This window comes from Lynx rufus, unplaced genomic scaffold (assembly GCF_022079265.1).
Source record: "Lynx rufus isolate CCGP_SWC_20201006 ecotype Redwood Valley unplaced genomic scaffold, mLynRuf1.p SCAF_8, whole genome shotgun sequence".
Taxonomy (NCBI): Eukaryota; Metazoa; Chordata; class Mammalia; order Carnivora; family Felidae; genus Lynx; species Lynx rufus.
In genome coordinates this window covers 115,580,668-115,607,975 of record NW_025814896.1, presented here as the reverse complement: position 1 = coordinate 115,607,975, position 27,308 = coordinate 115,580,668, and the positions used below count along the sequence as shown (strand labels likewise).

Here is a 27,308-nt window from a genome sequence, read left to right as displayed (position 1 = left end):
CGGGTTGCGGCTGCGGATGCTGAGCTGTCCCCGGGCGGGCCAGCGCTTCCTCCTCCTCCCCTGGGCCGGCCGGCCGCGCAGGAGCCGAGCCGAAGCATCCTCTCGCTGCACCAGGGCCCGGGCAGGGGAGGTCGGCAAGCGGTGTGGGGGGGAGATCGGGGACCCGGCATCGCACCCCGGCATCTTGCAGTTTAATTGCAGGTTTGACTTTCATTTCCGACATCGCAGCCCTTCTGCCCGGCGCAGATAATTTCTTCTCCACCCCCCTCCCACCCCCCCGCTCCTGGGTCGCCGCTTGAAGCGGGAGCTGGGCTGGGCCCCAGGAGCTTGGGCAGGGCGCGCTCCCGTCGCCCCGGGGACCCCCGCGCCGCGCTCCCGGCCATGGTGCGGCCGAGCCCCGCGCTCGGGTGACACGGCGGCGCGGCTCGCAGCGGCTGGTGGGTCCTGCGGGGCCCCTTCTCCCAGGAGCCGAGGGCGCCCGACGCGGGGCTGAGCGCGGGGGGCGAGCGGCGGCCGCGATGTTCAGCTGGCTGGGTTCCGACGACCGCCGGAGGAAGGACCCCGAGGTCTTCCAGACGGTGAGCGAGGGGCTCAAGAAACTCTACAAGAGCAAGCTGCTGCCCCTGGAAGAGCATTACCGCTTCCACGAGTTTCACTCGCCCGCCCTGGAGGATGCTGATTTCGACAACAAGCCCATGGTCCTGCTGGTGGGCCAGTACTCCACTGGGAAGACCACCTTCATCAGGTGAGCAGCCCCGCTTCTAGGTCCTCCCGGTGACCCCTCCTGCCTGGGGAAAAACCGGAAGCCTTCCGTTGTGAGGGCGCTGAAGAAATTCTGGTGTTTGTGTGTCCAAAGCTTTACCCCCACGATTTCATTGCTGCCCCCGCCCCTTCCCCTACCTAGTGCCTCCCTGCCCTTGGCTCAAGAGGTCGGTTTGATGTGTTAGAAGTTCAGAGTCTTCCCTATTCTCCCCATTTTATGGATGATGAACCTGAGGTCCAGGAGGCACAAGTGAGAAAGCTCCTAGTCACAAGAGCACCTTTTGCTGATGGCGGAGTCTCACACCCTCACTTTTTAGGGACATGTCCTTGGTGGCGAGGACCACCTCCCTTGCCTTTTAGAGGGCTCAGCCACTCCCCTGGGGGCTTTGTAGTTGCCACTGATGAGGTGGGCTGGGGACTCTGGAGCCCTTGCTGGGTAGTGCCACTTGTCCTTTTTACCAGTTTCCTTCTCTGAGCAGACCTACATCTGTCTCTCAGAGACTGGACAGAAGCAGTGTCAGAAGCAGAATGCCTTTTTCTTTTCCCTTGTTTGATCATAATGGCTTAGTAATAACATTAAAGTCTTTTAGAGGTGGAAGGGACACCGGTGATCGTCTCAGCCAGCCCCTTGATTCGGCAGGTGAAATGACCGAGGCAGAGAGGGCTTAATGACGGTCCCATGCTGTGTTAACTGGGTAGGAGGCCCACCTGGGAGGCTGGTCCTAGATGCATGGGAGGACACGCTTGGCTAAATGCCTGTGGCTTTGATGGTGAGTCATCTATTCCCTTGAGTTACAGAATCCTAGGGCCGGAGGGATCCTCGGAGAGTCAGCTTGTCCACCCTGCATTCAGAGAGCTCTGTGCATTGCCCACCGGAGTAATGACAGTCTTCCCCACCTTTACAGGACAGGCTCCTCCCCAGTCCTCAGTCCACACAATTCTCAAGGCCAGGAGGTTTTCTTTGGCCTCATTTACAGCCATTGCCAAACTGCTGCAGGTGCTCCTTGGCCCTCTGTGTTGAGTCAGAGCCCTCTAGCGAGGCAGTGGGTGCAGTGGCCTCCCCGAATCAGCGGTGCTCATCTCCTGCAGGTTTCAAGGCAGGGGTCCTGTTTCTATTCAAATCAAATCTTACTATAGTTGGGCCACCTGCAACATGCAAAGCACTGTGCTTTGCTTGGCAAGGAGAGCAGAAAAGTTAACAGTCAGCTTCCTAATTTTCTAGCTACCAATTTTCCCTAACAACGAAGCTTATACACAAGCCTGGGAGCAGGGCTTGCCCCGTGCTAACATGTCCTGTCGGAACAGAACACCAGATCGGGCGTGCCTTTCTTTGTAGGGTGGACAGCCTTGGGCTCCGTGGCTTTGAGGGGCTGAGTGATTTCTAAAGAAGTATGGGAGGTAGGGGGTGGGCAGCTACTGGCTTTTGGGTAGCTGACATTGTTAGAGCCCGAGGGCTCTTAGCAATGAATCTAATCCATTGCTTTCTCAACTTTTTAAAAGGTCAGGAGATCCTTTGAAATTCTGACAAAAGCTTTGGCCCTGTCTGTAGAAAAATGCACATACACAAATTTACATGTAATCTCAGGGCAAGAACCCTGATCTGATCCATTTTCCTTAGTTGCTGCCAAAGGCGCTTCAGAGCTACCTAGGTTCTGTACAAAGGTTTCCTTTGTAGCCTGCGTCCTCCCATTTACAGATGACTCCTGCCCTTGCACAGCCTTCCTTGGCCCTCTGGACATGCCTCGGTTATAACTCTTAGTACGTTATTATTATCTAGAGCTTCTCCTTCCGTAGCACCAGAACTTGCTGTTGTGCCTTCGCTCCCTGAGGCCTTGCCTGGGGTCTCAGCTATGGGAGGCTCCCAGTAGAGGTTCACGGAGTGGGAGGGAAGAGCGAGGGGGGAAAAGGCGAGTGTCCCTGGGGGCAGGATCCTGAAGCAGCCGACAGGTTTAAGTGCCTCTTGACTGAGACACTCCCCTGGCTTTGCCTGAGTCATGCTGGCTGTTAACTGGGCCTAAGAGAGGGGCTGAGTCGAGTTGCCCAAGGATTATTCCTTATCTAAGAGAGACAGGAAGGCCGGAGGGGGGTGGGGGGAGGCAGTTCCCTCGCTTTCTTATCCCCCAAGTACAAAAGTTCTCCCTCCTGGATCCTGTAGTAAATGAATTTAGCTCCTGCAGTCAAAGCCACCCGCCTTGAGGGCGAGCCCACCAGCAGAGTAGCAAGGCTTACAGCATAGGGAATCCCTCCAAAACCAAATTATATCTTTTCCTTCCTTTTCATTAAATCCACTGAACAGCTATTTTTCCCCCATTGGAAAATGGAGACAAGAATAAATTTGAGGAAGGAGAAAAAAAAATCACCCATAATCCCATGACTCGGGAGAGACCATTTTAAATATCATATGTATATATCTATCCTTCTAGTATTTTTAGCTATTTTATAACACCGTTGAGCTCATGCCATAATGTAATTCTATATGCTAATTTATTTCACTTGGAGAAGGAGCATTTTTTATGGAAATTCAAAAGTCTTTGTAAGCAATATTTTTAAGAGCCGCATGATATTTCACTATATGTATATGCAAATTATTCATTAGCCTGTCCGCTCCTTTTGCATGTTTTAGGTTGTCTCTAATTTTTTGCTATTGTCGACTCGCTCTACACGTAATATTTTTCCACACGTTGCGCTGTTTTCTCAGGGAGTCCCAGAAGTGAAATCACTAGGCCAAGGGTCGTGCAGTTTTGCTTTGTTTTTAATTTTTTTATGTTTAATTTTGGTGTTAAGAATCCTATTTCTGAGTTGCCTTCCAAGAGGGTAAGGTGAGACCACACCCCTTCCCCCAGAGCAAAGAAGGCTCCACTGGGAGTAGCTAGGCGGTGCTCCCTCCCCCTGCTTCTTGCCTGAAGCACCGTGATTCACAGGCTCCGGCCAGGCCTGAACCTGTGAGGGATGTTTCCCTCGGAAACAGACCTGCCTCTTCATTCCCTGGCCCTTGGCCTTTTGCCTCCTGAGTGTCCATCCACTTTCATTTATATGTACTTGCCACAGGGTCTATTTCTCATCTCAGGAAGAACGTGCAGAAAAGGACATTCTTCTAATAACTAATTAATGTGCTATGCTCTCTGCCTGAAATAACTTCCCTGGCCTAAGGCCCGGCAACCCCGACTCACAAAATAAACAATCAATTGGCCTAGCGGCTGCTCCCTCCACACAGGCTGCCTCTTTCGATACAGTAGCCCTGTGTCCCTCTGGCTCTGGCAGCCTTCCTCCTGCTTCTGCTGATCCCCTCCCTTCGCTCTTCCTCTGACTGGCCCTGGCAGCCTCCAACCCTTGCTCCCTTGCACACTTGGCCCCCCCAGTCCCGGAGCTGCATCTGGGGCCGCCCCGGGGGCTGAGGAAGACCCCGGTGCTCTGGTGGGCCAGAAGGGAGGCCTGGCTGGGCGGCCGCGGAGCTGAAGGAGAGGACTGTGGGATCAAGTGTGGGGCCTGAGGCTGGCAGAGCTAAGCTGCCTGGGTCTGCACAGGGAGGTCTGGGCTGGTCCTGAGGATCCCGCGGCCCTTCTACAACGAGACTCAGACTCTGAAGTATGAGCGCGTGGTGGGGCTGCAGGGGTGAGGTGGGGGGCTACTCAGTGGGCGCTTTGGACTCCCCCACTTCTTCAGGGGGCTCTCTGCATCCTTCCACAAAGGTGACTCAGCATCTGGCTGTGTTGCACCATCTCTCCTCACAGCCCTGGCATCCCCCCTGCCCAGGCCTCATCCCCAGCTTTATAGCATCACCACCACGAGAAAGATGATCCTCCAGAAAGCCAAACGACTAGAGACAGGGGCCACCATTCCACGGAGACCCAGTGACCTCTGCAAGATCTATCCTGCCAGCCACAGTGCCTGCCACACCTCACTCCTATCCTCCCGCTGAGGTCAGGGGACATCTTTTCCCATCAGGGCTCTGGTCTGCTGGTCCCTCAGTGGGGCAGAGTGGAAATCTGCCCACCTCTTTTAAGGCCTGAGTGTTACTCAAGGGAGTAGACAGCCCTAGGCCACCTGCCTCAGGTCTGGCTTAAGATCTGCCTTGAAAGTCAGGTGTCTGGAGGTCATCAAGAGAAGCTTTCACCGGCAGGAGAGGACCTCTGGAGAAACCTCCGTCCATTCCCATTGACAATGGAGTGAGGCCATGGAAAGAGCAGAGTCCGGCTCAGCAGAATCCAGGCTCCAACAGTCCTAGCTAAGAGGCCTTGTCAGCAAGGCCTAACCTGTCCAAACCTCAGTCTCCTCACCTCTAACATGTGAATAGCAACAAACACCTCATAGTACTACTCTCCAGTTAGGAAGGGAAAGAACCAATATAGTGCCAGTTATGTTCCAAGCATTGTGCTTAGGGCTTTCTCATTTGCTCTCCCCTTTCAAGCTGATTCTATAAGCAGAGGCCTAGCGATCGGCCCTCAGGATCGGGGGGGGGGGAAGCCCTTTTGGAGGCAAGGGTCTTGCCTCTACCTCCAAGGGCTGGAGGAGGGGTGGCAAGGGGATCCTGTGGGCAGTGCTGGGTTAGTCGTGGACTGGGTGGGTCAGCCTGTGGCAGGGTGGACAGAGGCAAGGGGAGGCTAATGGGAGGCTCAAAAGCCCAGCCACGAGTCTCCTCTGTTCTGGGGCCGCTTTGTCCCATGGCAGAGGCTGCTGTGTGGCGGGGACAGGGGTGGCTGCTCCGTGGAGCACAGAGCCGACTCAGCCCACAGCATGGCCATCGAGGGTCAACCATCCACTACCTCACTTTGTGATTATGGGGTGCCTTCCGGTGTCCCTAAAACCTCCTGAGGCCAGTATTACCCAACAGGGCAAGCATTACTGTTTTGACCCCGTTCAAAAGCTCAGACCCCGAGAGTGAGACCAAAGATACAGATGTACAACACAGATACCTAGAACACAGAGCAGAAAGTGACATGTGCCTTTCGAGCCTAAAGATCTGTAAAGTAAGAGCTGCAGCCTGAGGTCTGGCCCCCGCTGTTGCAGACATGGATACTCCAGAGGCAGACCGGGTTAAGATTCTTGGCCCCACGCCTTTACCCTGGGGGCTTAGGTCACCAGTAAAGCAGGCCACATACTTAGATTGCCAGCCAAGCGGGACACAAACAAATGAGGAAAGTGTTAGAAAATAATTTGCTTTAAAAAAAACATGAAGAAAACTCATCCTCCTGGGAAAAATCAGAATTTCCTGGGACTTCCTTACACCTATATTGTGGTTTAGTATTTATTCATTTTGCATGGGATGGCTGGGGGGGAGGAGGGCTACCCAAATCTTTTCAGCTCTTATAGGGCCTCTCAGTAGTGTTCTTTGGCCCCAAAGTTGAGCAACCTCTATCTCAATTTGCTCAACTGTGGAACTGAAATAATGCTGCCATCGCATGGTGCGTCTGGGACCAATTAAGTGGAGTCATTTGGGTAAAGGTCCCAGAACAACACCTACCCCACAGCGGGTACCCCGCCTGCCTGGCCCTCTTGATTCTTGTGTGTCCCCATCTCAGCCATTCCCACCCAGGCTTGAATTCACTTTTCTTTTCTTACACTACTGTGGGAACGTTTTTTGCCTGGCAACAGAGGCGATCTGTATCACTCCCCATAGAGAAGCAGTGATGAGCTCTCTCAATAGGTTTTCCTTTCTGGACACAGTGGTGGCTTTGTTAAGGGGGTGCTCGCTGCTGCAAGCCATACGCAGATGTCCCTGAGAATTTACCAAGCCCTGGGTTCTCTGCCTGGCCCGACTGTGTCCCTGGACTTGCTGGTGGCTTCGTGGGATTCTGTGTTTCTTCAGACCCGTGTGTGGTCAGCAAATTGGAGGTCATGTGGGTTTAGCCGAGACGCCAGGACAGCGGGCCCAGCCTCCAGGCCCTCACTTGGCTGCCTGAGGCTGCGGCTCTGGAACATCCTGGAAAGTGGCCTCTGTGATGCTGGGAAGCGTCACCCTTTGTTCATCTGCTGGTACACCACGTCTCTCTCGGGGCTGGAATCTGAGGTGCCTGTGTCAGGAAGATACTTCGTCACTGTATTTGGCCCTCTTCAGGCTGGGCATTCTTGAGGCTGCCTCAGAAATGTTTCTTTCCGTCCGTTTCTATTTCGGCTGTCCCTGAGGTCTTTGGTGACATCTGGCACCCTCCTCCAGCCTCAGAATTCACACTTGCCATACTCCCTGCGGGACCCAGACCCACACAGGTGCCCCCTTCCCAGCACAGGCAAGAATGGGTGGGGTTTCCCGGGCACAGCCTTGACTCTCATGAAGCAGCTTCAGGTTCCGAGAATGGCCTTGTAGAGCCAGTGGCCCTGGCCCTGCTCTGGTGCCCGATAGCAGCCACTTCTGTGTGCCACATCCCACTCATGGAGACTGGGCAGTGAACCCCAGAGGTGGGTGTTCAGGAGAAGAGTACGTTCCTGGGTTTGTGAGCACTGAAGCCTGGCCCCTGGCCAGCCTCCTGCCAGATCATTCCCCCTTGGGGTCCTCTTGTTCCACGCCTCCTTCTGGTCCCCTAGGGGGTTCAGCCCTTTTGCACTTCCTGGTCGAGGGACCTTAGGCAGGAACAGAGACAGTGAATGTAGTGGTTAGGAGCATGAATTCTTAAGCCCATGTGCCAGGTTCAAATCCCAGCTCTGCTGTTTACTGACTGCATATCCTGGGGCACATTGTGTGACTATGTCTCCTCCTTTTTACAATGAGTGGTAATCTTGGTGCCAGGTGCTTGTTTAAGTGCTTAGCGTCTGTATCTAATGCAACACTATGAGGTGGGCTTTCTTATTAGGCCCATTTGATGGTAAGGACGATGGTGCTCACATCAGAGATGGGAAGATGAAGTGGGATAAGGCACGGAAAGTCTAGAACATCTCCTAGCATATGGCAGGTGCTTCATAAACCAGAACTATAATCTCTCAGGTTATGGAGCGAGGTAATGAGGTTTGCAGAGGGTAAGTACCTTCTGAAGGGCATGTCCCTCACGGTTAGACAGACTGGGTTGCTGGCCCCGGGCTGCTGAGATGCCCTACCTCTCCTCTGAGGCCCCGAAGAAGGTGTGTTTGAGAAAGCCAGATGCACTGTCCAAGTGTGCAGCTGCTGTCATTTATTGTTAGCACAACCCAGGAGCCAGCTTTCAAAATGGTCCTCTGACGGGAGGGAATCCTGTCTTCACACCTGGATTATTGGGAGGGAGATGAGAGGCTTCCCAAGGTGGTGGAAAACCCTCCAGAGCAGGCGGGGGTGGCCTCCTGGGCAGCAGCCCGTTGCTGGCTCCTTGGGGAGGGAGCCCGTAGCAACCCGGCTCGAACCGCCCTGTGCCTCAGAGTAAACGAGTAGCTCAGAACACTTCCTGAAGGCACAAGGAGGATGTCGATGAGCCAGAGGAAATCCTCGGCTACCAGCCTGCTGGGCAGAGCAGGACCCATGCCCCAGGCCCGTTCTGGGGAGGTGTAAGGTGGGCAGAGAGCTCAGGCCCTGGAGTCGTGGCATCCGGTCCCAGCTCTGCCCCAAACTGTGGGGCCTTGATCAGCTTGCTGTCAGGGCAGAAGACGGCCGGAGAGCAAAGGATTTGGTGTTAGACTGATAGGGGTTTGGATTCCAACTGTACTACTGGCTGTTTAATTTGGAGAAAGCCACATAACCCTACGAAGCTTCGGCTTCCTCAGTACCTGCCCATAGGGCCTCCGTGAAGCCTGTCGAAGATGACGTCCTCCAAGTGATGAGCGCAGTATCTGGCAGGTGGAAATGCTATTGAGTGCCGGTGTCAGTGGTTTTATCAGTGAAATGGGAAGGTTGGTCTAGAGCAGGATGTCCCCCCGGGCTGCACGTTAGAATCCTCAAGGGAGTTCCTAGAACAGTCCGGTGGCCCGGGCCCCACCCCTGAGCCAGGGGGGACAGGACCTCCAGGCTGGGGCCTAGGCACCACCACTGGTTACAGCTACACAGTAGCTCAAACGCACCACCGGGGCTGAGGACCACTGGCCCAGGAGGCCTCCGTGTTCCTTCTCTTCATTCTCTGGCTTGCCGTGTGCCTTTGCTCTTGACTTCTAAAAGGGGCTGTGGAGAGGGGCAGTGGCCTTGGGCTCTCACTGCTTAGGCCTGAAGAAGAGCAAAGAGATGTACGTACAGGCCACAGCCTCATAGTGACACTAGACAGTGGGACCAGTGCTCGTAGACGGCACGGAGATGGGCCTGGCACAGTGTCCCTTCACACTGGTGATGCAGGAGCTGTCTTTATGTCTCATATTAAATGGCTGGCATATGGACCTACGGAAAGCCTGCACGGTCTGTGGATGGTCTCTTTCCTACCTAGCCTCACTGCCGGTATCTTAGCTGGCTGCCTCCACCTGTAAAATCCACTGCGCCCCCTGCAGGAATCCGTGTCAACCCACACCTTGTTTCTGAGCCAAATCTTGCATCTCCTTGCCCTCCAACTACTGATTCCGAGAGGATAACAGGTAAAGACCAGGGGGACAGATTAGATATTTTAAGTGCAGCTAAAATCCCACTTCCTCCACGAGAGGTCTTTGGATTCTCCGTCCGTGAAAACGCGTCCCTACCGCGGAATGTTGTCGCGGTCCCTCTGCCCCTCTGCCACGACTCACGTCCTCACCTGCCTGTGGCAGACGTACAGCTTGAACAGAGTCCCTACCCCTACCTTACGACCGTGCGTCTTTCTGCCAGGTACCTACTGGAACAGGATTTCCCAGGCATGCGGATTGGGCCCGAGCCGACTACCGACTCCTTCATTGCCGTGATGCACGGACAGGTGGAGGGGATCATCCCTGGGAACGCCCTGGTGGTGGACCCTAAGAAACCTTTCAGGAAGCTGAACGCTTTTGGCAATGCCTTCTTGAATAGGTGAGTGCTCAGGGAGCACGTGTCCTGGGTGTTCTCTATTTTTCTTCCTGGAGTATGGGAAGGAAGAGGAGGGGTTTGGGAGGCTCGGTGCCTTTTCCATACCCAGCGTCTCTTGGTTGTTCCTTTCTTGCTGGGAGTGTAACTGAGTTGGTCACTACGGATTAGGGATATAGGGCTAATTCCTGATCATGGAGCAGGGAAGGGGTACCGGAGTTAGATCACCTCCCCCCTAATCTAAACCTCCCTCCAATGAAAGTGGAGAGGGCTATTCTGGGTAGTTCCCAGCTTTTGTCTATACAGCTGACCCTTGACCACACAGGTTTGAACTGCATGGGTCCATTTATATGCGAGTTTTCCACCGAGCAGGGTGGGGGAAATGACACACCTAACACCCTCATTGTTCCAGGGTCAGCTGTACTAGGGAAGGGGTTTGCATCCAACTGGAAGGAGGTAGAGGAAGGTTCCTCTCTATTCCTGGACGTTGTTCTTACTGGGTGGAAGGAACCGTGGGCTGATGGTGGAAGTCCTGAGTTTGAGCACTGCCTCTTTACTAAACTCACTGCGAGACCTTGGACAGGTCACCTCCCCTCCCCTGGGACAAGGGTAAGCCTGCAGTCACCAGGGGTATTGTGTCAATGTGAGTGGCAAAAGCTGTAGGGAATGCTTGGCAGGCTGGCCCAACATTCCTGTTATTATTCTACGTAACCAGAATGCAGGCTGCCGCCCAGTCACGCTTGTCATATAGAGCCACGCCACAGTTTCGCATGTGCATTGTACTTAAACAATTTGAACTACTTTCTTTAATAGGAGGTATTTAGAGTAAAGGCAGAGATGATGGGCTGTGACATCAGATAATCTGGGCCCAAATCCTATCAAAACGGCACCATGGATCTTAGACAAATTTCCTAATTTCTCTATGCCTCGCCTTTCCCGTCTGTAAAATAGGCTAAGAGTAATATGCTTCTCCCAGGCAAGAGGACTGACGCGGCCTCTGAGGGAAAGTTAGCATTTGACATGGGTTGATCAATGATGAGTGAAATGGCCCTTTCCAGGGTCTGGGTGGGAAAAAAGGACATCTCAGGCAGGAGAAAACTGGGAGGGAAAAACCCCAGTGAGCAGAGAAGAATGGAAGAATATGGCTCGCTGCAGGAGCCCTAGGAGCAGAAGACCGAGCACTGTGAGGTTTGCACCTTCCTCCCAGAGCACTCAGGAGCTGAAAGGACGGGTGTTTAGACTGATGTTGGAGGGGGGTCTGCCAGCCATGTCCATTGGAAGGACACGAGGGAAGAAGGAAGCCCCCTTCCAGGCACCTCCAGTTCCCCGCAGCCACACCCAGGGAGGCTGCACCACAGACATCTGGCTCCCATCTTAGTGCTGCCCAGGGGTCGTGTTCCAAACATGCTCCAACCCCCGTAACCTCCTTCTCCCTCAGCAGATGGCCTTGCCTCCTCTTCTAGAGAAAGTGGAAGCCAGGATCCATGGAGTGTTCCCCTGCCTCTGTCCCCGCCCCCTTCCACCGGTCTGCAGAGAGCTGCGTCCTCTCTTCCGCTCCGCGTCTACCTCCTCTCCCCCCCACAGGTGCTTCCGGGCCAGCTCCTCAGGGACCATGCCATCAGGGATTCCCTCTTTCCAACGACACCACCCTCTCCCCCCCTCTCCCATGTAGAAATATCTCCTCTTGACAGCCCTGGAGCAGACCCTACCACCTTCAAGTTTCTTGACTAGACCTCCTCATTTCCTCCTTTCCCCCACCACCTGGGGAGCATGGCTTCCCCCATCACAGCTGCCCATGTGAAGGTCACCATGACCTCTCAGTGATGGTGAACAGCGGACACTTCCCACCATTACCTCACCCCGCCTCTCTTTGGTATGGGTCTCTCTCAGCCACTGTTCCCTCTCAGCTCCCTGGCCCTCCTGCGGCCTCCCTGTCAGTTCTGTCCCCTTTCTCTCTGGCTCCTGTGACCCAGTGTCCCCCTCATTGGGTCCACCCTCGGCCCCCTGCCCTTCTCACTCCAGGAGCTCAGCTTGGGTGAAGGTTCAGTCACAGCCCTCGCCCCCAACCAGCCCCCATGCACATGGCTACCTGGTCACCAAGTGACAGAAACCCGGCTCAGGCCAGCTTCAGCAAAATGTGGGGTTTCTTGTAGGATACTTGGGTGTGCCATAGAGCCTGAGGAGCCGTGGGCTTCGGTAGGGCAGGGGCCGTGCCATTTTCTCTTCCAGCCCATCATCTAGCCCAGCACCCGGCACGTAGCAAGCACTCCATACAGATCTGACGAACTGAACCGGATTTGCTGACAACCGTCGTATCTGACTGAGTCACTCTGTTGCATAAAATGTTGCTCAGTATAAATGGGTTTCTGTTGCCCTCAGTATAAAACCCAGACCTCTCAAGGCCCCCGTGATGTGAACCCTGCCTCCCTGTTCGGCCCCACTCTGGCCACTCTGGCCTCCTTTGTGAAGCCCTCCCTAATGCCCCCGTCTGCGTGTCCCAGCCTCCTCACCTACCCTGCCTCTCTGCCATCTCGCTGGACAGCAGAGGCCCGCTGAACCTGAGATAGTAAGACTCCTTTTTGGCTTCCGCCAAAAACGGTGTTTAAGAGAGGGGCCTTGAAGAAGGGCCTACGTTAGGTTTACCGGTTGGTGTTCTGAGACTTCAGGATGTAGCCCTAGAAATATTTCCTTTCACAAGGCTTGACTACTGTCTCGATAGCGGTGCATTTGGAAGCCCAAATAAATGTTCCCGGGTGGTGGGACTCCTTCATCAAGGCCAGCCCCCGAGCCGCGTCCTCCAAGAAGCCGTCCCTGGAAGCCATCTCTCCACCTTGGATTTCCCGAGCCCTTTACCTGACCCCCCCTCGACGTGCTGGTCCCATCCCACCTCATATTGTGGTGACCCATGCACGTGCCTCCTCTCCCCACCAGACTGTGCACCGTGGGGCCAGAGACTGAGGTTTGGACATCCTAGTGTCCCTGATAGCAGTGCTGCACGAATTCAGGACCACGGCTGCCTCAGGATCAGCCAGGGAGCTTCCTCAAAGTGCAGGTCCCGGGCCTGGTGCTAAGGCTGAGTCTGGATTGGAGCCTGGGGGTCGGCATCAGAAGGCAGCCAGGCTTCTGGACGTCCGCCCCCCAGGGCTGGGAAGGCTGGCGTGCGTCTGCACGTGTGAGGGTGTGCGGGAGCCGGTGAGAGGACAGCGCGGGTTTGCTTTCGCCCCGCGCAGGTTTGTGTGTGCCCAGCTGCCCAACCCGGTGCTGGAGAGCATCAGCGTCATCGACACCCCAGGGATCCTCTCCGGGGAGAAACAGAGGATCAGCCGAGGTAAGCGACGCACCTGCGAGGATGGACTCTGGCTCTGTGCTGTGTCCTTTCCGGTATGTTCTTTTGCTTCCGTACTATGAGCTAGACCCCGGGGCGCCTGGGTGGCTCAGTCGGTTAAGCGTCCGACTTCGGCTTAGGACGTGATCTCACAGTTCGTGGGTTCAAGCCCCGCATCAGGCTCTGTGCTGACAGTTCAGAGCCTTGAACCTGCTTCAGATTCTGGGTCTCCCTCTCTCTGCCCCTCCCCTGCGTGCGCTCTCTCTCTCTCTCTCTCTCTCTCAAAAATCAATAAACATTAAATATATATATACATATATATATGAGCTAGACCCCCAGGACCCTGCCCTACCTTGATGAGCTGGCACCACCTGGCGTGCTGTGGGGACAGTCCTAGGCAGGGGCCAGGGGACAGTTTGGGTCCACTGTGGCTCAGGCGACAGCCAGCCTCCGTCTCCTCCTCTGTAAAAGGACACAGCAATTATCTGCCTTATTTACCTCATCGGGTTGATACGTTCCCCAAGAGGCACTACCTGGTTTGCTTCTGAAGGTCTTGTGGTCCCTGGCCTGGGGAGATCTGCAGGGAAGGCATATGCCTGCAGAGAACTTCATCCAGTGACGTGGGGAGGCGAGCGTGCTCTGGGCTTAAGAGTGGGGAGCTGGTATGTAACAGCACTTTGAAAACTCCAGACAGATATGGGGTAACTGCTCACTAAGGGAGGTCCCCAGGCATGGCAGTTAGCGGATGGAACCTTGGTGCCCGACGGCCAGCGTGCCGAGCCTGCCTTGCCACATCCTAGCTGCGTGAGCTCGGGCAGGGTTCTTCAGTTACGCCTCGTAAGATAGGGGGAAATTGTTCTCTCTACTTATAGGCTTGTTTGAGGATTAAAAGAAATAATATAGGTACAAAAAACCCTCTGCCCGGCACGTAGCAAGTGCCCAGTAAACATGAATAAACATCATCATCATCATCACTGGTTTTTTTCTAGCTCTAAAATGCTAGACGATGCTGTACAAAACTAAAAGTCTGCCCCTGGCGCCCCACCCCAGCCTCTCCCACCACCTCCTGCTGTGTGTCCTGGGTAGCCCCCCTGCCCTTTCTGGGCTGTGTCTCTGGCGAGCCATGCCAAGCCACTCCCACCCCAGTACTGGAGCCAGGAGCTGGGCTGGAGCCAAGTCCGCACTCAGAAGTCAGCCTCCGGGAAGGAAAGTCTTGGGACTGGCAGAGAGGTTCTCTGGGCAGTGGCCTTAGGTGACTGTCTGCTCCCCTCCCGCATGTGCCTTGGCCCCTGTGCTCTGCAGCCCGCCAAGGTCTGTCCTGCAGCATGTCTGTGCCGCCGTGGTGGGGCCCAGAAACCCCCTCCTCCAAGGGCATGGCCTGCAGGCGCCGGCACCTGCTTAGCCCCAGGCCCCCCGGGAGGAGAGCCCACTGCCTCACTGGCAACAAGCCAGTGCCCCCAGGTCTGTACTAAGGGGGCCCAAGTGCCACTGGTGCTGGCCTGGGTACAGGCCCATAGTTTCAGAGCTGGGCCGCCCTGAGCATTCCTGCCAGCTGGCCTGGCTTCCTCTCTGCAGGGAGCAGGTCGCTCTCTGGGATGGCAGGACCCAGCTCAGCCCTGGGCGTTGGGAGGGGGGGTGTCCCCCATGGCCATGTGGGTGGGTACAGCCAGCCTGACAGAGGGTAGACAGGGAAGATGGCGGGAGAGACCCTCAGGTCAGCAGCCCGCTCCAGGGCCTCTGGACCCCGGTCTGTACTGCAGGAAAGACAGAGCCTGCTGTCAGGACCTCAGTCTGGAGTAGGTGGGAGCAGGGGTAGGTAGAGACCCCAGCAAAAATGCCCTGCGTCTCCCTCCCATTTCACTGAGGAGGTGACACCTGGGACAAGGGGCGAAGAAGAAAGGAGGGGCCTTGTGTGAACATGCCATGTAATCAGTGGGACGTCAGTGGGGGAGCCTGGGCTCCGGGTGGTGCTGGGGCTGAGGTGGAGCTGGTTTGGAGACATAGAGCCCATGGCCCTGGGAAGACAGGCTCACCTACCCTCTCCTCTGGACCTTCATGAGCACTGCGGTGCTCAGGTCCAACCCTTGTGGAGGGGAGGCTCTGGTGGCTCTCCGTGTGGCTTCTATTTGTTTCCCTAAATACTCCCCTCCCTCCTTACCAGCACCCCCCCTTTCCCCGCCCTGCCCCAGTTTCATCTGGGCCCATCCTGAGTTTAGGCCTAAAGGGGATTTGATTTTCACACTAGCCGCCTGGGTGTCCTTAAGGAAGGCTCAGGAGAGCCATGACTTTTCAATCTGAACTACCTGGGGGCTGGGGAGCGGGGAGGTGGCACATAGACTGTAAGGCAGTGCAGCCTGGCAGGTAGGCCCAGGGAGGACTTCAGCCTCTGGGATTTCCAAGGGCACTGGACTGGGAGGTCAAAGCCCCGGTTTTTAGAACCAGTATGGGTCTCAACAGGCCACATTTTTTCCCCTGAGCCTGTGTCCACTTCTGTAACAAGGGATAATGATACCTATCATAGGACCTTGTGAGGCCTACAGATGGTAATGGAAACCTAGACATCAGCTCTGGGCCTGGATGACAGTGAGCTCCCTTCTCTCCCCTTTATCTGCCAGCCAGGGTTGCCCATTATACAGTAATGAGTAATCTGTATGAATGGCCTCCCTTATGAATGCAGTGCACAGCCTGTGCAGCTGTATATGGCAGCCTACTTCTAGGGACTCCTGCCTTCCTCAGCTCCTGTCCCATTCCATTCGTTCCCTGTTCTTGTATTTTCCCGCCTGCTTTCATCTTTGGACCTCAGTGGCTGCCCTCAGCAAATTGGGTGCTTGGTTTCCTTACCTGCCTTCCTGTCCCCTCCCACCCCACACTGACCTCTAGAAGTGATGGCCCACGAATGGCTACACAAGCCAATCAGTCCTCTGCCTTCCCTGCAGCCTGTGATAAAAACCAGAGCTGGGAGCTGGGCACTGGCACTGTATCACCAGCCCGGGCAGTGCTGCCCTCAGCGCTCCAAGGAGACCAGGAATGAAAGGGCATCAGATACCCTCAGGTGTCAGGAAAGTTTCCAGTATGCAGAACCTCTCATCCTTTCTCCGCCATAGAACCTGGCAGTTCTGGTTTATACCTACACACATATACACCCCCACGTCTACACGCACCCACCACTCCCTCCATATACACTATCCCCCCCCCCCCGCCAGACAAACACACACACACACACACACACACACACACACACACACACACACACACCTGTGTGTGCACAGAACCAAATGTTCTGTGTGCGGCTTCTTGCCTGGGGCCCTCAGAGCTCTGGGTTTGGCCATACCACAGATCTGGTGTTTCTGTCCTTCCTCTAGCCAGCTCAGGACAGGACATGGCCCCGTGGGTCGTGCCCTGTACAAGTTCACCCGGCTGAGAGGCGCGTAGAGCCTACAATCCAGCCCACACTCCATTCACTGAGCTTCATGCCAGGCACAGTGCTGTGTCTCACCAGCCAAAAGCGGCACCATTATCAAACCTGCACAGAGCCGCCTCTCGCCCGGTGGCCCCAGGGTGCCCCATTCTCGAAAGTGAGCTGCTCCCAAGGGCTCCCCAGGCCTCAAGCTGCACGGGAGGGAGCACCCAGCCTTGGGCCAGAGCTGGAAGAAGCGTGGCCCTTGTTCAGGGTATGGCCCCTGCGCCCAGGCCTCGGGTGGGTGTCTGAGGGGGAGAGAGGAAGCAGGGGACGTCCGGGAATCTGAGCTCAGGAGGTCCTGGGCCAGCACTTGTCTCTGGATGAAGATGACCTGGGATGGGCAGCAGAGGAGGCAGTTCCTGGAAGTGACAGGATGTGCCCAGCCCCAGGCTCATTACTGGGAAGAAGCAAAATGCAGCAGAAGTGGGAGGGGCTCCGGAAGCCTGAGTGTCCTCACACTTGGGACCCTCATTTCCTGGCTACTTGTCAGCTAGAATTCCCACAGGCCCCGCCCTAGAAAAGCACCCCCTTGGGCCTGGGGCTCACATTCCTCCCTGTGGGGGTGAGCTCAGCAGGGCCACAGCAGGGAAAAGCCTGGGCTATAAAGCTGCAACGCAGGCTGGTCTCCTTAGACCCAGTCTAGTGGCTTTTGAGTGGTTTATCATCACCTGCCCTGGAAGAGCTTGGGGAGTAGAATGGGGCCGGCTCTCATCTCCGGTCCCCCCGGGGGCACCTTGGAGGGTCCAGGCTGGTCCTGGCAGCCTCACGTCCCTGGCCTGTCCCTGGACCCTCACTGGAGTGGGGCCCCAGACTCCATGCTGTACCTATGCTCCTGTGTGGGCACCACAAGCCAGGGCAGAGCGGCAGAGTCCTGAGGCATGTCACAAGGGCTTGCCGGCAGCCTTATGGTCATCGGAGGCCTGTGATGAGTCTCTCAGGCCACTTCCAAGGTTACTTCTTGGAGGCATGTAGTGTGGTGTTTGTTCCCCATTGGCATCTGAACTCTTCCCACGTTTTGAAAATTGATGCCCTTTTATTTCTCTTCTGCTAAAATGTCTTTAAATCTCAAAAGGGATTTTGGGAGGCAGGATAGGACCTTTTATGCACCCACCACAAGTGCCTGGTTTGAGGGCTCAGACCTCTGAGCTCCAGCCTCACACATGGCTATGCATAGGAAGAGAGTGTGGACCCGAGTCAAGGGTCTGGGGTCTAGTCCCGAGTTCGCCACAACCTGCCTGTGTGAGCTTGGCCAGCCCCTAACCTCTCTGTCCCCTCCCCTTCCTGTAAGATGTGTGTGCCCTGTGTAGCTCCTGGCATGGGGACAGTTATGAGGATCAAATGAGACGGTGTGGTTGAAAATACAAAGAAATGTGCTGCCTGTCAGCGTCCCTGCTTTGCTCTTCAGAATATGCGGGGAAGCCCGGTGGGTGATTAAGGAGTTGCCTTACTTATTGTGTTTGTCTCATTGATTTCCTCCTGCCTGGCATTACTTAGAAATGCTTTCTTTCCAGTCCTCTGGAGCCTGGAGGGTTGTGGGGAGAGCCCCAGGTCGCTGCAGGCTGCGCGGTCTCTGGGCCTGATGCCTGCAGACCAGATCTCCTGGAGCCAGACTTGCTGCACGTAATCCCAGGGTTTCCGGGAAGACCAGCTTTGCTGCTCAGTCTCTCGGGGCTTAAATCTCCCTCCACCTCCTAGTTTGTGTCTTATAAGCCCTTGAGCTGCTGCAGGTGCTCACGAGTCCCTGCTGGGGGTCTCAGAGCCATTCCCAAGACCAGCCAGGGAAGGGGACCTATGAGCCCAGACATTAGAGCAGAGCCTCCAGACTGATCCGGGCCCTCCCTGTGCTCTTGAATCCTATTGCCGTGGCTCTATCACTGACCCCTCATTGGTCAGGTGTTATCATCCCCGTTTGACAGCTGAGAAAACTGAGGTTCAGATTTGCTAAGGTCACACAGAAGATAAATGAGAGAGCTAGTCCCCTGCCTTTTGCTTAATGGGTCCATCTGTGCCTTTCAGATGCTCCCATTCCTGGATGTGCCTAAGAACTGTCCGCCCCCCACCCCCCATCCCAGAGACAATTACCTGTCCTGGAGGCTGCTAGGCTCTGAATAGCTGGGAGCAGGAGGCTGAGCTTCTGAGGAAGCCTACGCCCTCATCACCTGGTCCTCGGGTCCTCGTGGCCAAACCTCGGGAGAAAGCGCCTGGCATTACGGACTTTGCAGTTTGATAGCACTCGTCACAGCATGGAGAATTTGCAAAAGTGGGAAGATGAATAGGAAGCCTCTGTGCTTACGAAATCCCAGAAAAGGTTTCCAGAAGCCTATCCTCAAGCAAGAGCAGATTTCACACAGGCCCCCCAAGGTGTTTAAGACAGAGGCCCCCAGCCTCCTTTCTCCCTGTCTGGCAAGGACTTCCTCGTGTCTCCCCTTCATCCATCCTGCTCTCCACCCTCACGCCTCTGGTCTTAGAAGCAGGGAGAAGGGAAGCTCAGAGGTCTTCCTGTCCAGCTCCCTGCTTTGACAGGCAGAGAGACCGGGGACCAGCGATGGAAGGCTCTTTGCCAGTGCTTCCAGTGCTACTCAGGCGACCCCTTCGGAGCACATCCTACCTCAAGAACACTGGGCTGACGGGAATGGGCAGGGGCCCGTCATCTTCTGGCCACACTGAGCTACTACTGTCCCTCCCCACCCCGAAGTGGGGGCTGGTCAGCCTTGCCCTTACTTCCCCCCAAGCCTTTGCAGCGCCCCCCCCCCCCCACCACCTTGAATGGCTGGTGCCATCAGGGATTGGTGAGAGGTGGGAGAGGCGGGAGCCTCTTTTCTTTACAGCTTCTTCGGCCCCTTTGCTTTCCTGAGTCCATGGAGGGGTGACCAGAGAGCCTGATTTGGGGTGGGGAGACATGACCCTGCTTCCACCCCTCCCTTGGGGACCTTGTGCACTCTCCGAGTCTCTGCTTCCTTGTCGACTAAGTGCTGGGCTCTAGCTGCCCAGCTGACTGGGAGTGGCCGCTCTGGGATTTGTTTACAAGGGCTGCAGCATGCTCTCTGGGCTGCCCTGCCCGAGGCCTGCACGCCACAGCCACAGTTGGGAATGATCCCTGCTGCCCTCCCCAGCCACCAAGGGGGGCAGGCTTGCTGGTTCCGGGCTCCAGAGAGCAGGAGAGTGGGTGCAGGCTGCAGGCTCGCCTGGAGCAGGAATGCACAGGCCTCCTGGACTCTGTGGGAGCTACTGGGTGGGCCTGGGCCCTGGGGAGGGAAGGAGAAAGGGTGGAGAGGCAGGGAGGTGGCCACGTGCAAGACAGCTGCCCTCCGCATGTGCGGGGAGCCCAGGGCCCAGGTGGTGCGGTCCAGCCCTGGCCCCACCGTTTAGGGGCCGTTTGACTGTCACCTCATCTCTGAACCTCAGTTTCCTCCTCTGAAAAGCCGGGGTGAGTCTCCTTATCCTGCGTATCTCAAAGGATGCTGCGGGGGTGAAATGGGGCCATGAAGTGAACGTCTTGCCCGCCGGAGCAAGCGCTGAACTTGGGGTTGGAGAGCTGGGTTCCGTGCCCCAGCGGCTGCCTACCAGCAAGGTGGTCTTGGCTGAGTCACTGGTGCCCCCGTATTTCTGTGGCACTGACCATGCCCCTGCCTGGTTGCTGGGCAGAGCCCGCCCCCGAAGCACTTTCTTGAGCCCTGTCGCTGAATGGAAGGAGCCTCTTTTCCTGAACGAGAAGACTAAATGGGAATAATGATGTTACTAATAACTATGTGCTGGGCTCGGAGTGTATTTAGTCCTTATAATTCCATTAGTCAGGTGCTATTAGTATGTCCATCTATGGGTGAGAGAACAGTCAGGAACACTAACATGTTCAAGGCCAAAGAGTGGACATGTGGAGGTGGGGGGGGGGCGGGCTGGAACCCAGGTGTGACTTCCTAGACTCTGTGTCCGGCGCCTGGCCTCCTGTCCCCAGGCCCCTCCCTGTGCCACGGAGGCCCCCCCCCCCCTCCTGACCGCCCCTCTGCCGCAGGGTACGACTTCGCGGCCGTCCTCGAGTGGTTCGCCGAGCGGGTGGACCGCATCATCCTGCTCTTTGACGCCCACAAGCTGGACATCTCTGACGAGTTCTCAGAGGTCATCAAGGCCCTCAAGAACCACGAGGACAAGATGCGCGTGGTGCTGAACAAGGCGGACCAGATCGAGACGCAGCAGCTGATGCGGGTGTACGGGGCCCTCATGTGGTCCCTGGGGAAGATTGTGAACACCCCGGAGGTGATCCGGGTCTACATCGGCTCCTTTTGGTCCCACCCCCTTCTCATCCCCGACAACCGGAAGCTCTTCGAGGCGGAGGAACAGGACCTGTTCCGAGATATTCAGAGTCTGCCGCGAAATGCTGCCCTGCGCAAGCTCAACGACCTCATCAAGAGAGCCAGGCTGGCCAAGGTGAGGCTGTCCCCCGGAAGACAGGGAGGTTCGGGGTGGGTCAGTCAGGGGCTGCCGCCTGCAACCCTGAGCTATCGCCTGCTGGGGTGGTTGGTGTCCTCTAGCTCCTGCATCATGGGCACCAGCTGAGCCCCCCAGTAGCTGGGGGCAGGATAGTGTGGTGGTTCTGGTCACAGGCCCTGGCGTCAGATGGCCAGATTGGAGTTTATGAAATGTGATCCCAACCTGGCAAGGTCCTTAGTCTCCCTGTGCCTCTTTCCACGTCTGTAAAATGAAGGGGTGGGAGGTTGAAGTAAGGTAAGGAATGTAACAGCCCCGTCACAGTGCCTGGCATCGTTAGAGGTGCTCAGGAAACATTAGCTGTTGCTGGCTTCCTCGTCCTCAACATCATCACCAGTATTACCATCCCTATAACTGCCTTGACCTTAACCTCCCCCCATAGTCTCACCTTTCCCATGTGATCTAGGAAAACAGCTCAGCGCTGCAAGCGATGAGAGAGCAAGGGGGTGAGATAGAAATGATTGCAGAGGTAGCAGCAGGAGGACGGATTTATGGGAAGAGAGGGGGTCAGAGCCACCCTGAAGGGAAGAAATGGATCAAGGGTCTTGATCGGAAGATTGCTCTCTTCTCCTGGTTCTCAGGTTCATGCCTACATCATCAGCTCCCTGAAGAAGGAGATGCCGTCGGTATTCGGAAAGGATAATAAGAAGAAGGAGCTGGTGAACAACCTGGCTGAGATTTACGGCCGGATCGAGCGCGAGCACCAGATCTCACCTGGGGACTTTCCCAACCTGAAAAGGATGCAGGTAACTAGGGGTCTGGGGCTCCAGGACAAGGGACAGTCCGATTGCCCAGAATCAGAAGGCAAGGAGATGGCCCCAGGTCTGCCCTCCATGCTGGACCACCGCTGGCCCAGCAGGTGTCCTACCTTGGTCTGGGGAGAACACAGAGCCCCACTGCTCCCAGGGAGGCTGGGGTATCATGATGCTTGGGACCCGATACCTCCAGTTTAGACCTCGCCCAGCCACGGCCACCACAAGCTTGGAATCCCTGCCATGCCACGTGATATGGAATGTCACCTGACACAGGGTCTCCAGGCCCTCGAGTGCCTAAGTTTACCTCTGAGCTCCCACTTGGGAGCAGTTTGGGACACAAGCCATGAAGAAGCAGAAGTCTGCACTGAAGCCTGCTCTCTTTGGGGTACACCGTGGGTTCCTATCTTGGCCTAGCACCATCACATCTGGTTTCTCACGTTAGTCCCCAAAGGGGTCCTCTGACGGAGGCATTCTTCTTCCTCCTTTTACAGAGGAGCCAACTGAGGTCTACAAAGCTAACTGACCTGTGTAATTAATGGCTGGCAGTTTTCTGAGTGTGCTGTTCACACAGGCTGCTGGTAGAAAAGCCAGAATATCCCCACAGTCCAAGCGAGAAGCCACCACACCAATGCTAACTGGATCCTCTCTGAGACTCTGACTCTTCATCTGTAACCTCAGGCTCCGATGCACCCACCTTAGATGTACGCTATGAGCATCATCAGTGAGATAATATTTGCAAGGTGCTTAGCCCAGGGCCTGGCTCTTAAAACGCAGCCTCGAGTTAGGTAAGATGTCACCACTGAGGGAAGCTGAGTGGTGAACACGGGGACCTACTTCTCTGTACAATTTTTGCAGCATCTCATGGTTCTGTAATTATTTAAAAATAAAAGCTTTCTATGGGGCACCTGGGTGGCTCAGTCGGTTGAGCATCCGACTTCGGCTCCAGGTCATCATCTCGTGGCCTGTGAGTTTGAGCCCCGAGTCGGGCTCTATGCTGACAGCTCAGAGCCTGGAGCCTGCTTCGGATTCTGTGTCCCCCTCTCTCTCTGCCCCTTCCCCATTCATGCTCTGTCTCTGTCTCAGAAATAAATAAACATTAAAAAAATAAAAAAGGTTTCTGAGAATTAGGGAATTTTTTTAAGAATAGCAGCACATGTAGTTGTAATAACTGTTTTTGCTCTCGTTGCTGATTTTGATCTTTTGATCATTTCTCAGTTTAAGACTGGAGGTTCAGAACATCAGTACGGTCCCAAACAGGCATTTTTAGTTTCCTATGTGCTAAAAGGAAGAGAAAAAAATAGACATTCAAATAGTGCATGCGTTCATGTATCCATTCATTCCTGGAACCACCTACCACAAGCCAGTTACTAATTTCAGAATTACTTTAACATAACTCAGGTTTGTCACTCAGCTGTGGCTTGGAATACTTCAACGTTCAGCTTCTCTTTCTGTTAAGAAGGTAACGATCTGGGGGTGCCTGGGTGGCTCAGTCGGTTGAGCGTCCGACTCTTGATTTCGGCTCAGGCCATGATCCCAGGGTCGTGGGATCGAGCCCTGCATCGGGCTCCATGCTGGGGGCATGGAGCCTGCTTGAGATTGTCTCTCCCTCTGTCCCTCTCCCCTGCTCATGTGCGTGCGTGCACTCTCTCTCTCTAAAATAAACAAATTAAAATTAGAAAAGAATGTTGTGCCCTAGAAGCAAACATTTAGGAAGATAGCATTCGAAAGGGACCACACGACCCCATTTTTAATGTGAGGAATCCTTTTGCCGCATACAGATTTCACCTTCTCATCTGTTTGCCAGTCACACGTTAGGATCTGTTGTCCGGTGCCCTGAACCAACCATGTAAATGGCTGCCTGGCGGGCTATCGGTGTGGGGTGATGGGAGCAACCACTGTGCCCCCTGGAAGATATTAGGTTGCCCGTTTGGGCGCCCACCAAACACACCTCGACGTGGACAGGCTGAGAGAGATGCCAGGGACCTTGGGCTAGTCTGCTTCTGCCCTGCACACCCCCACCGGCCCCCACCTGCCTCCTAGGCTTGGCCCTGCCTTAGAGGGGAGGTGAGAAACGCACAAGCTGACACTCGCTCTTAAAATGTCGCCGTGGGTGTTTTCTGAATTTTTCTGCCGGGAACTCGATGTGCTTGTCCCTGAGATTTCTGTGCACTGGCCTCTGCCCAGTGTCCTGAGATTGTTGTGGTCAGAGCCAACGGCCGGAGGAGAAAGCTCTCACCTTGTCACTGAAAAGGCCAAGGAGCAGCCGGGTGTTCTCGACTCAGACGCCTCAAAATCGCAGAGATGCGCCAAGTGGAACATATTTCTTCCACCATGTGGTGTGGGTGTCACGGGAAGGCAGGCTTTTACAGAATCTGCCCGCCTGTGTCTACTGTGTCAGAACCCTCAGGGGAGACGCAGGTATCTGAAAACTCTCCAGCTAATTCCGATGAGCAGCATGAGTAAGAATCACTGGTTTGGAGATGAGCCTTGGCTTCTATTAGGATTTGTTTTCAGTTGCCTGTGCCTCCGTCTTTCCTTCCCTTAATGGGGATACAATGTGATTCCCCTCCCTCAGAAAGGCCCCGGAAGAGCGAATGAGATCACGCAGTGAGGCATTTGCAGTGTTCCCAGTATTACCACCGTGGTTAGAGCACAGAGACACATACGCCTCGGTCTCAGAGGACAAAGCATTCAGGAACCATCCTTCAATAGCCAAAACTAGCTGAAAGAGAAATGTAATTGCTTTCCAGCGTATTAAAGGGAATCCAGATAAATGGATCAAACCAACATTTGTTCCATTTCCTTTTCTTCCCTAGACCCTGCGACTGTCCTCTCCTGAAAACTTCCACCAAGAGCCAATGTGCCTTTTTTTCTTCTCCTCTCTCATATCTTTCAATATTTCATTATTTTGCGATCAGCTTAGCTTCCAGGGCTGTGAACATTCCAGCATTAGCAGAAGGCAGCATCCCCAACAAGGGGAAATAGCTCCTTCCCTTGCCTCCTACGCTCACCTTCTTTTCTCTTCCTCTTCCCAGGACCAGCTGCAGGCCCAGGACTTTAGCAAATTCCAGCCACTGAAAAGCAAGCTGCTGGAGGTGGTGGATGATATGTTGGCCCACGACATCGCCCAGCTCATGGTGCTGGTGCGGCAGGAGGAGACACAGCGGCCTGTGCAGATGGTGAAGGGCGGGGCGTTCGAGGGCACCCTGCACGGCCCCTTCGGGCATGGCTACGGGGAGGGGGCTGGGGAGGGCATCGATGATGCCGAGTGGGTGGTGGCCAGGGACAAGCCCATGTACGACGAGATCTTCTACACTCTGTCACCGGTGGACGGCAAGATCACAGGGGCCAATGCCAAGAAGGAAATGGTGCGTTCCAAGCTGCCCAACAGCGTGCTGGGCAAGATCTGGAAGCTGGCTGACATCGACAAGGACGGCATGCTGGATGACGAGGAGTTTGCACTGGCCAACCACCTGATCAAGGTCAAGCTGGAGGGGCACGAGCTGCCCAACGAGCTGCCCGCCCACCTGCTGCCTCCATCCAAGAGGAAAGTTGCTGAGTGATGGACGGAGGAGGAGGTTCAGGGCAGGCAGGTGTTAGAGGGGACGGGGGAGAATGAGATGTGTGCGTGTGCACGCGCACGCACACACACACACAGATACACACACATGTACACACACAGATCTTGAGAAGTACACTGCAGATGAGAGGGGACAGGGAGCCCCAGGCTTCCAGGCTGGTCTTTGGACACATCTCCAAGTTCTCAGCATTGGTAGAAGCACAGGAGTGCTCCCAGGGCCCCAGGTTCAAGACCAGGTCTCCATCCCTCTTTCCCTCTCATCTCCCACCACCCGCAGAGGCAGTTCACCTGTCAGCGGGTGGCCCATCCACCTCCAGATTCCCTGGGCTCAGAACAGATGGAAAATGCTTCTCAATAGGCGCTCACTGTTTTCAGTGCCGTCCCCCACTCTTCGGCTTCCCAGTGGGGAAAAATGGTCCAGGTCTGAGAGATGGGAGTTAGGGGCTGCTGTGGGGAGCAGGGGTTGGTGGGAGGGATGGCGGGGAAGGAAGAAGCATCCTCTACCTGGTCCCAGATGTGAAGAGACACGACCTTGAGCTGTGTGCTTTCCTAGGCTCGGGCTGTGTCTGCCTCGGCAGACCTGCCCTTGAACCCTACCCCTACTTCATTTCAAAGAATCCCAGACCTGGAGAGAGGAGAAAAAATTGGCAGGAAAGAAGGTAAAGAAATTGCCCTCAATCCTGAACCCTAAGCCAGTCAAGGTGGCTTTATTCCCCAGATTTTGTGAGGTTGGTGTTTTCTCACCCAGCCCTGATGTCTGGAAGCTCAGATCCATCTCCCATGTATCCAGCCCCTCCTGTGTGCCAGGAGCCAGCCGTGTTGGGCACCTTACATACAGCATCCCGCTCGGCCCTTGCCAGCCCCCAAGGAAGTAAGCATCAGTCCCCCCCACTTTGCAGATGAGGAACTTGAGACTCAGAGGAGTTCAGGTGACCTTCCCGAAGTCACAGAGGTCACATGTGGTAGAGAAAGGATTCAGAGCCAAGACCTCAGACCCTTCCTTCTGCTGTGGCGATATGTGCAGGATCCCAGCATCGCTAGTGGGCTATGAACCTTGGAGAACAGGCCAAGCACGCAGGGCACCTCGGCCACCCAGAGCCGGCTGGTGAGGGAGGAGGGCCAGCCAGCATGTGGTGGGCCATCAGTCTGGCCATCTGTCACATCACAGAAGCAAACCGTGCCGTCTGGCTCTGCGGCCCGTGTTCCTAAAATCACAGAAGTCCGATAGCGCCAGCGGGAGAGTGGGCTGGCCTGCTGGATGCTGTTTGCGCCCATCCCCGCTCCGCCGCCCACCCAGGGGCCTGAATCATCCCAGCTCAGATGCAGCCACCGGCTGTCGTCAAGTGGGACCTCGTGCTAACTCAGAAGGCTGACCTGAGAGGTCTGAGGTCCTGTTCCCTGCAGGAGCCCCCGCGACTCTGCAGCGTCCTTGGCACATCGCCACCATTCTCCGTGCCCTACGCCCTCCTTTCTGGTTTCTCCCTTGGCTTGCTTTGTGGCCACTGAACCAATCACTTTGTATGCTATCCTCCTACTGTGATGGAAAACAAAAACAAGTATAACTTATTTTCTATCTATGTTCAGACTAGAGAGACAATATTCCATGTATCTATGACGTGCTTACTACTGCAGTGCATTTGTCCGTCGTACTCATGTTAATATAGCACATTTATCCTTTGGTACCTGCTTGGCCACAGAGCATCATTCCGAAGGAGGCTGGGGGAGGTCGAGGGAGGGAGCATCCCATTGGCCTGAAGCCTCCAGGCCCAGGGACCGTCCAGGCTGACCGGAGGGAACCACTGCCCTCTGGAGTGCAGATGGCCCCCAGCTCTGCGTTCCCTTCTGCATGCACATTTCGCTTTCTCACGGAATGAAGGGCAAGGGAAGACCAAAGCCAAGAGGTCTAACCTCCTCTAAGTTGAGAGCTAAGCACAGCAGAGGGACCATTTCTCAGCTCTGTGCCTTTCTTTGAGACGAAGGAGGCAGCAAAAAGAGGTAAAGTTTGTGTTTTTTTATCGCGGAAGAAAGAAGGGTGTGTGTAGCCCCTCTGCCCCTTGCCACTTGGACCCATGGGCACCTTCCTGCCCCGCATA

The 27,308-nt window shown here is 55.4% G+C and overlaps 1 protein-coding gene across 1 annotated transcript; it reads left to right on the top strand.

Annotated features, from left to right (window-relative positions):
• Positions 1–26,897, top strand: EHD3 (EH domain containing 3). The gene is made up of 6 exons (XM_047068401.1): positions 1–745; positions 9,443–9,619; positions 12,844–12,941; positions 20,408–20,820; positions 21,462–21,626; positions 24,671–26,897. The coding sequence occupies exons 1-6, from the start codon at positions 519–521 to the stop codon at positions 25,196–25,198; spliced, it is 1,608 nt and encodes a 535-aa protein (XP_046924357.1). The 5' UTR covers positions 1–518; the 3' UTR covers positions 25,199–26,897.
• The last annotated feature ends 411 nt before the right edge of the window (positions 26,898–27,308 follow it).

What these genes read in the sequence shown, in the direction of transcription:
- EHD3 (XM_047068401.1), top strand. Translation starts at nt 519, where the DNA reads ATGTTCAGCTGGCTGGGTTCCGACGACCGCCGGAGGAAGGACCCCGAG. An exon ending in GAAACAGAGGATCAGCCGAG is followed by an intron (nt 12,942 to 20,407) that starts GTAAGCGACGCA and finishes CCTCTGCCGCAG; the next exon opens with GGTACGACTTCGCGGCCGTC. An exon ending in AGAGAGCCAGGCTGGCCAAG is followed by an intron (nt 20,821 to 21,461) that starts GTGAGGCTGTCC and finishes CCTGGTTCTCAG; the next exon opens with GTTCATGCCTACATCATCAG.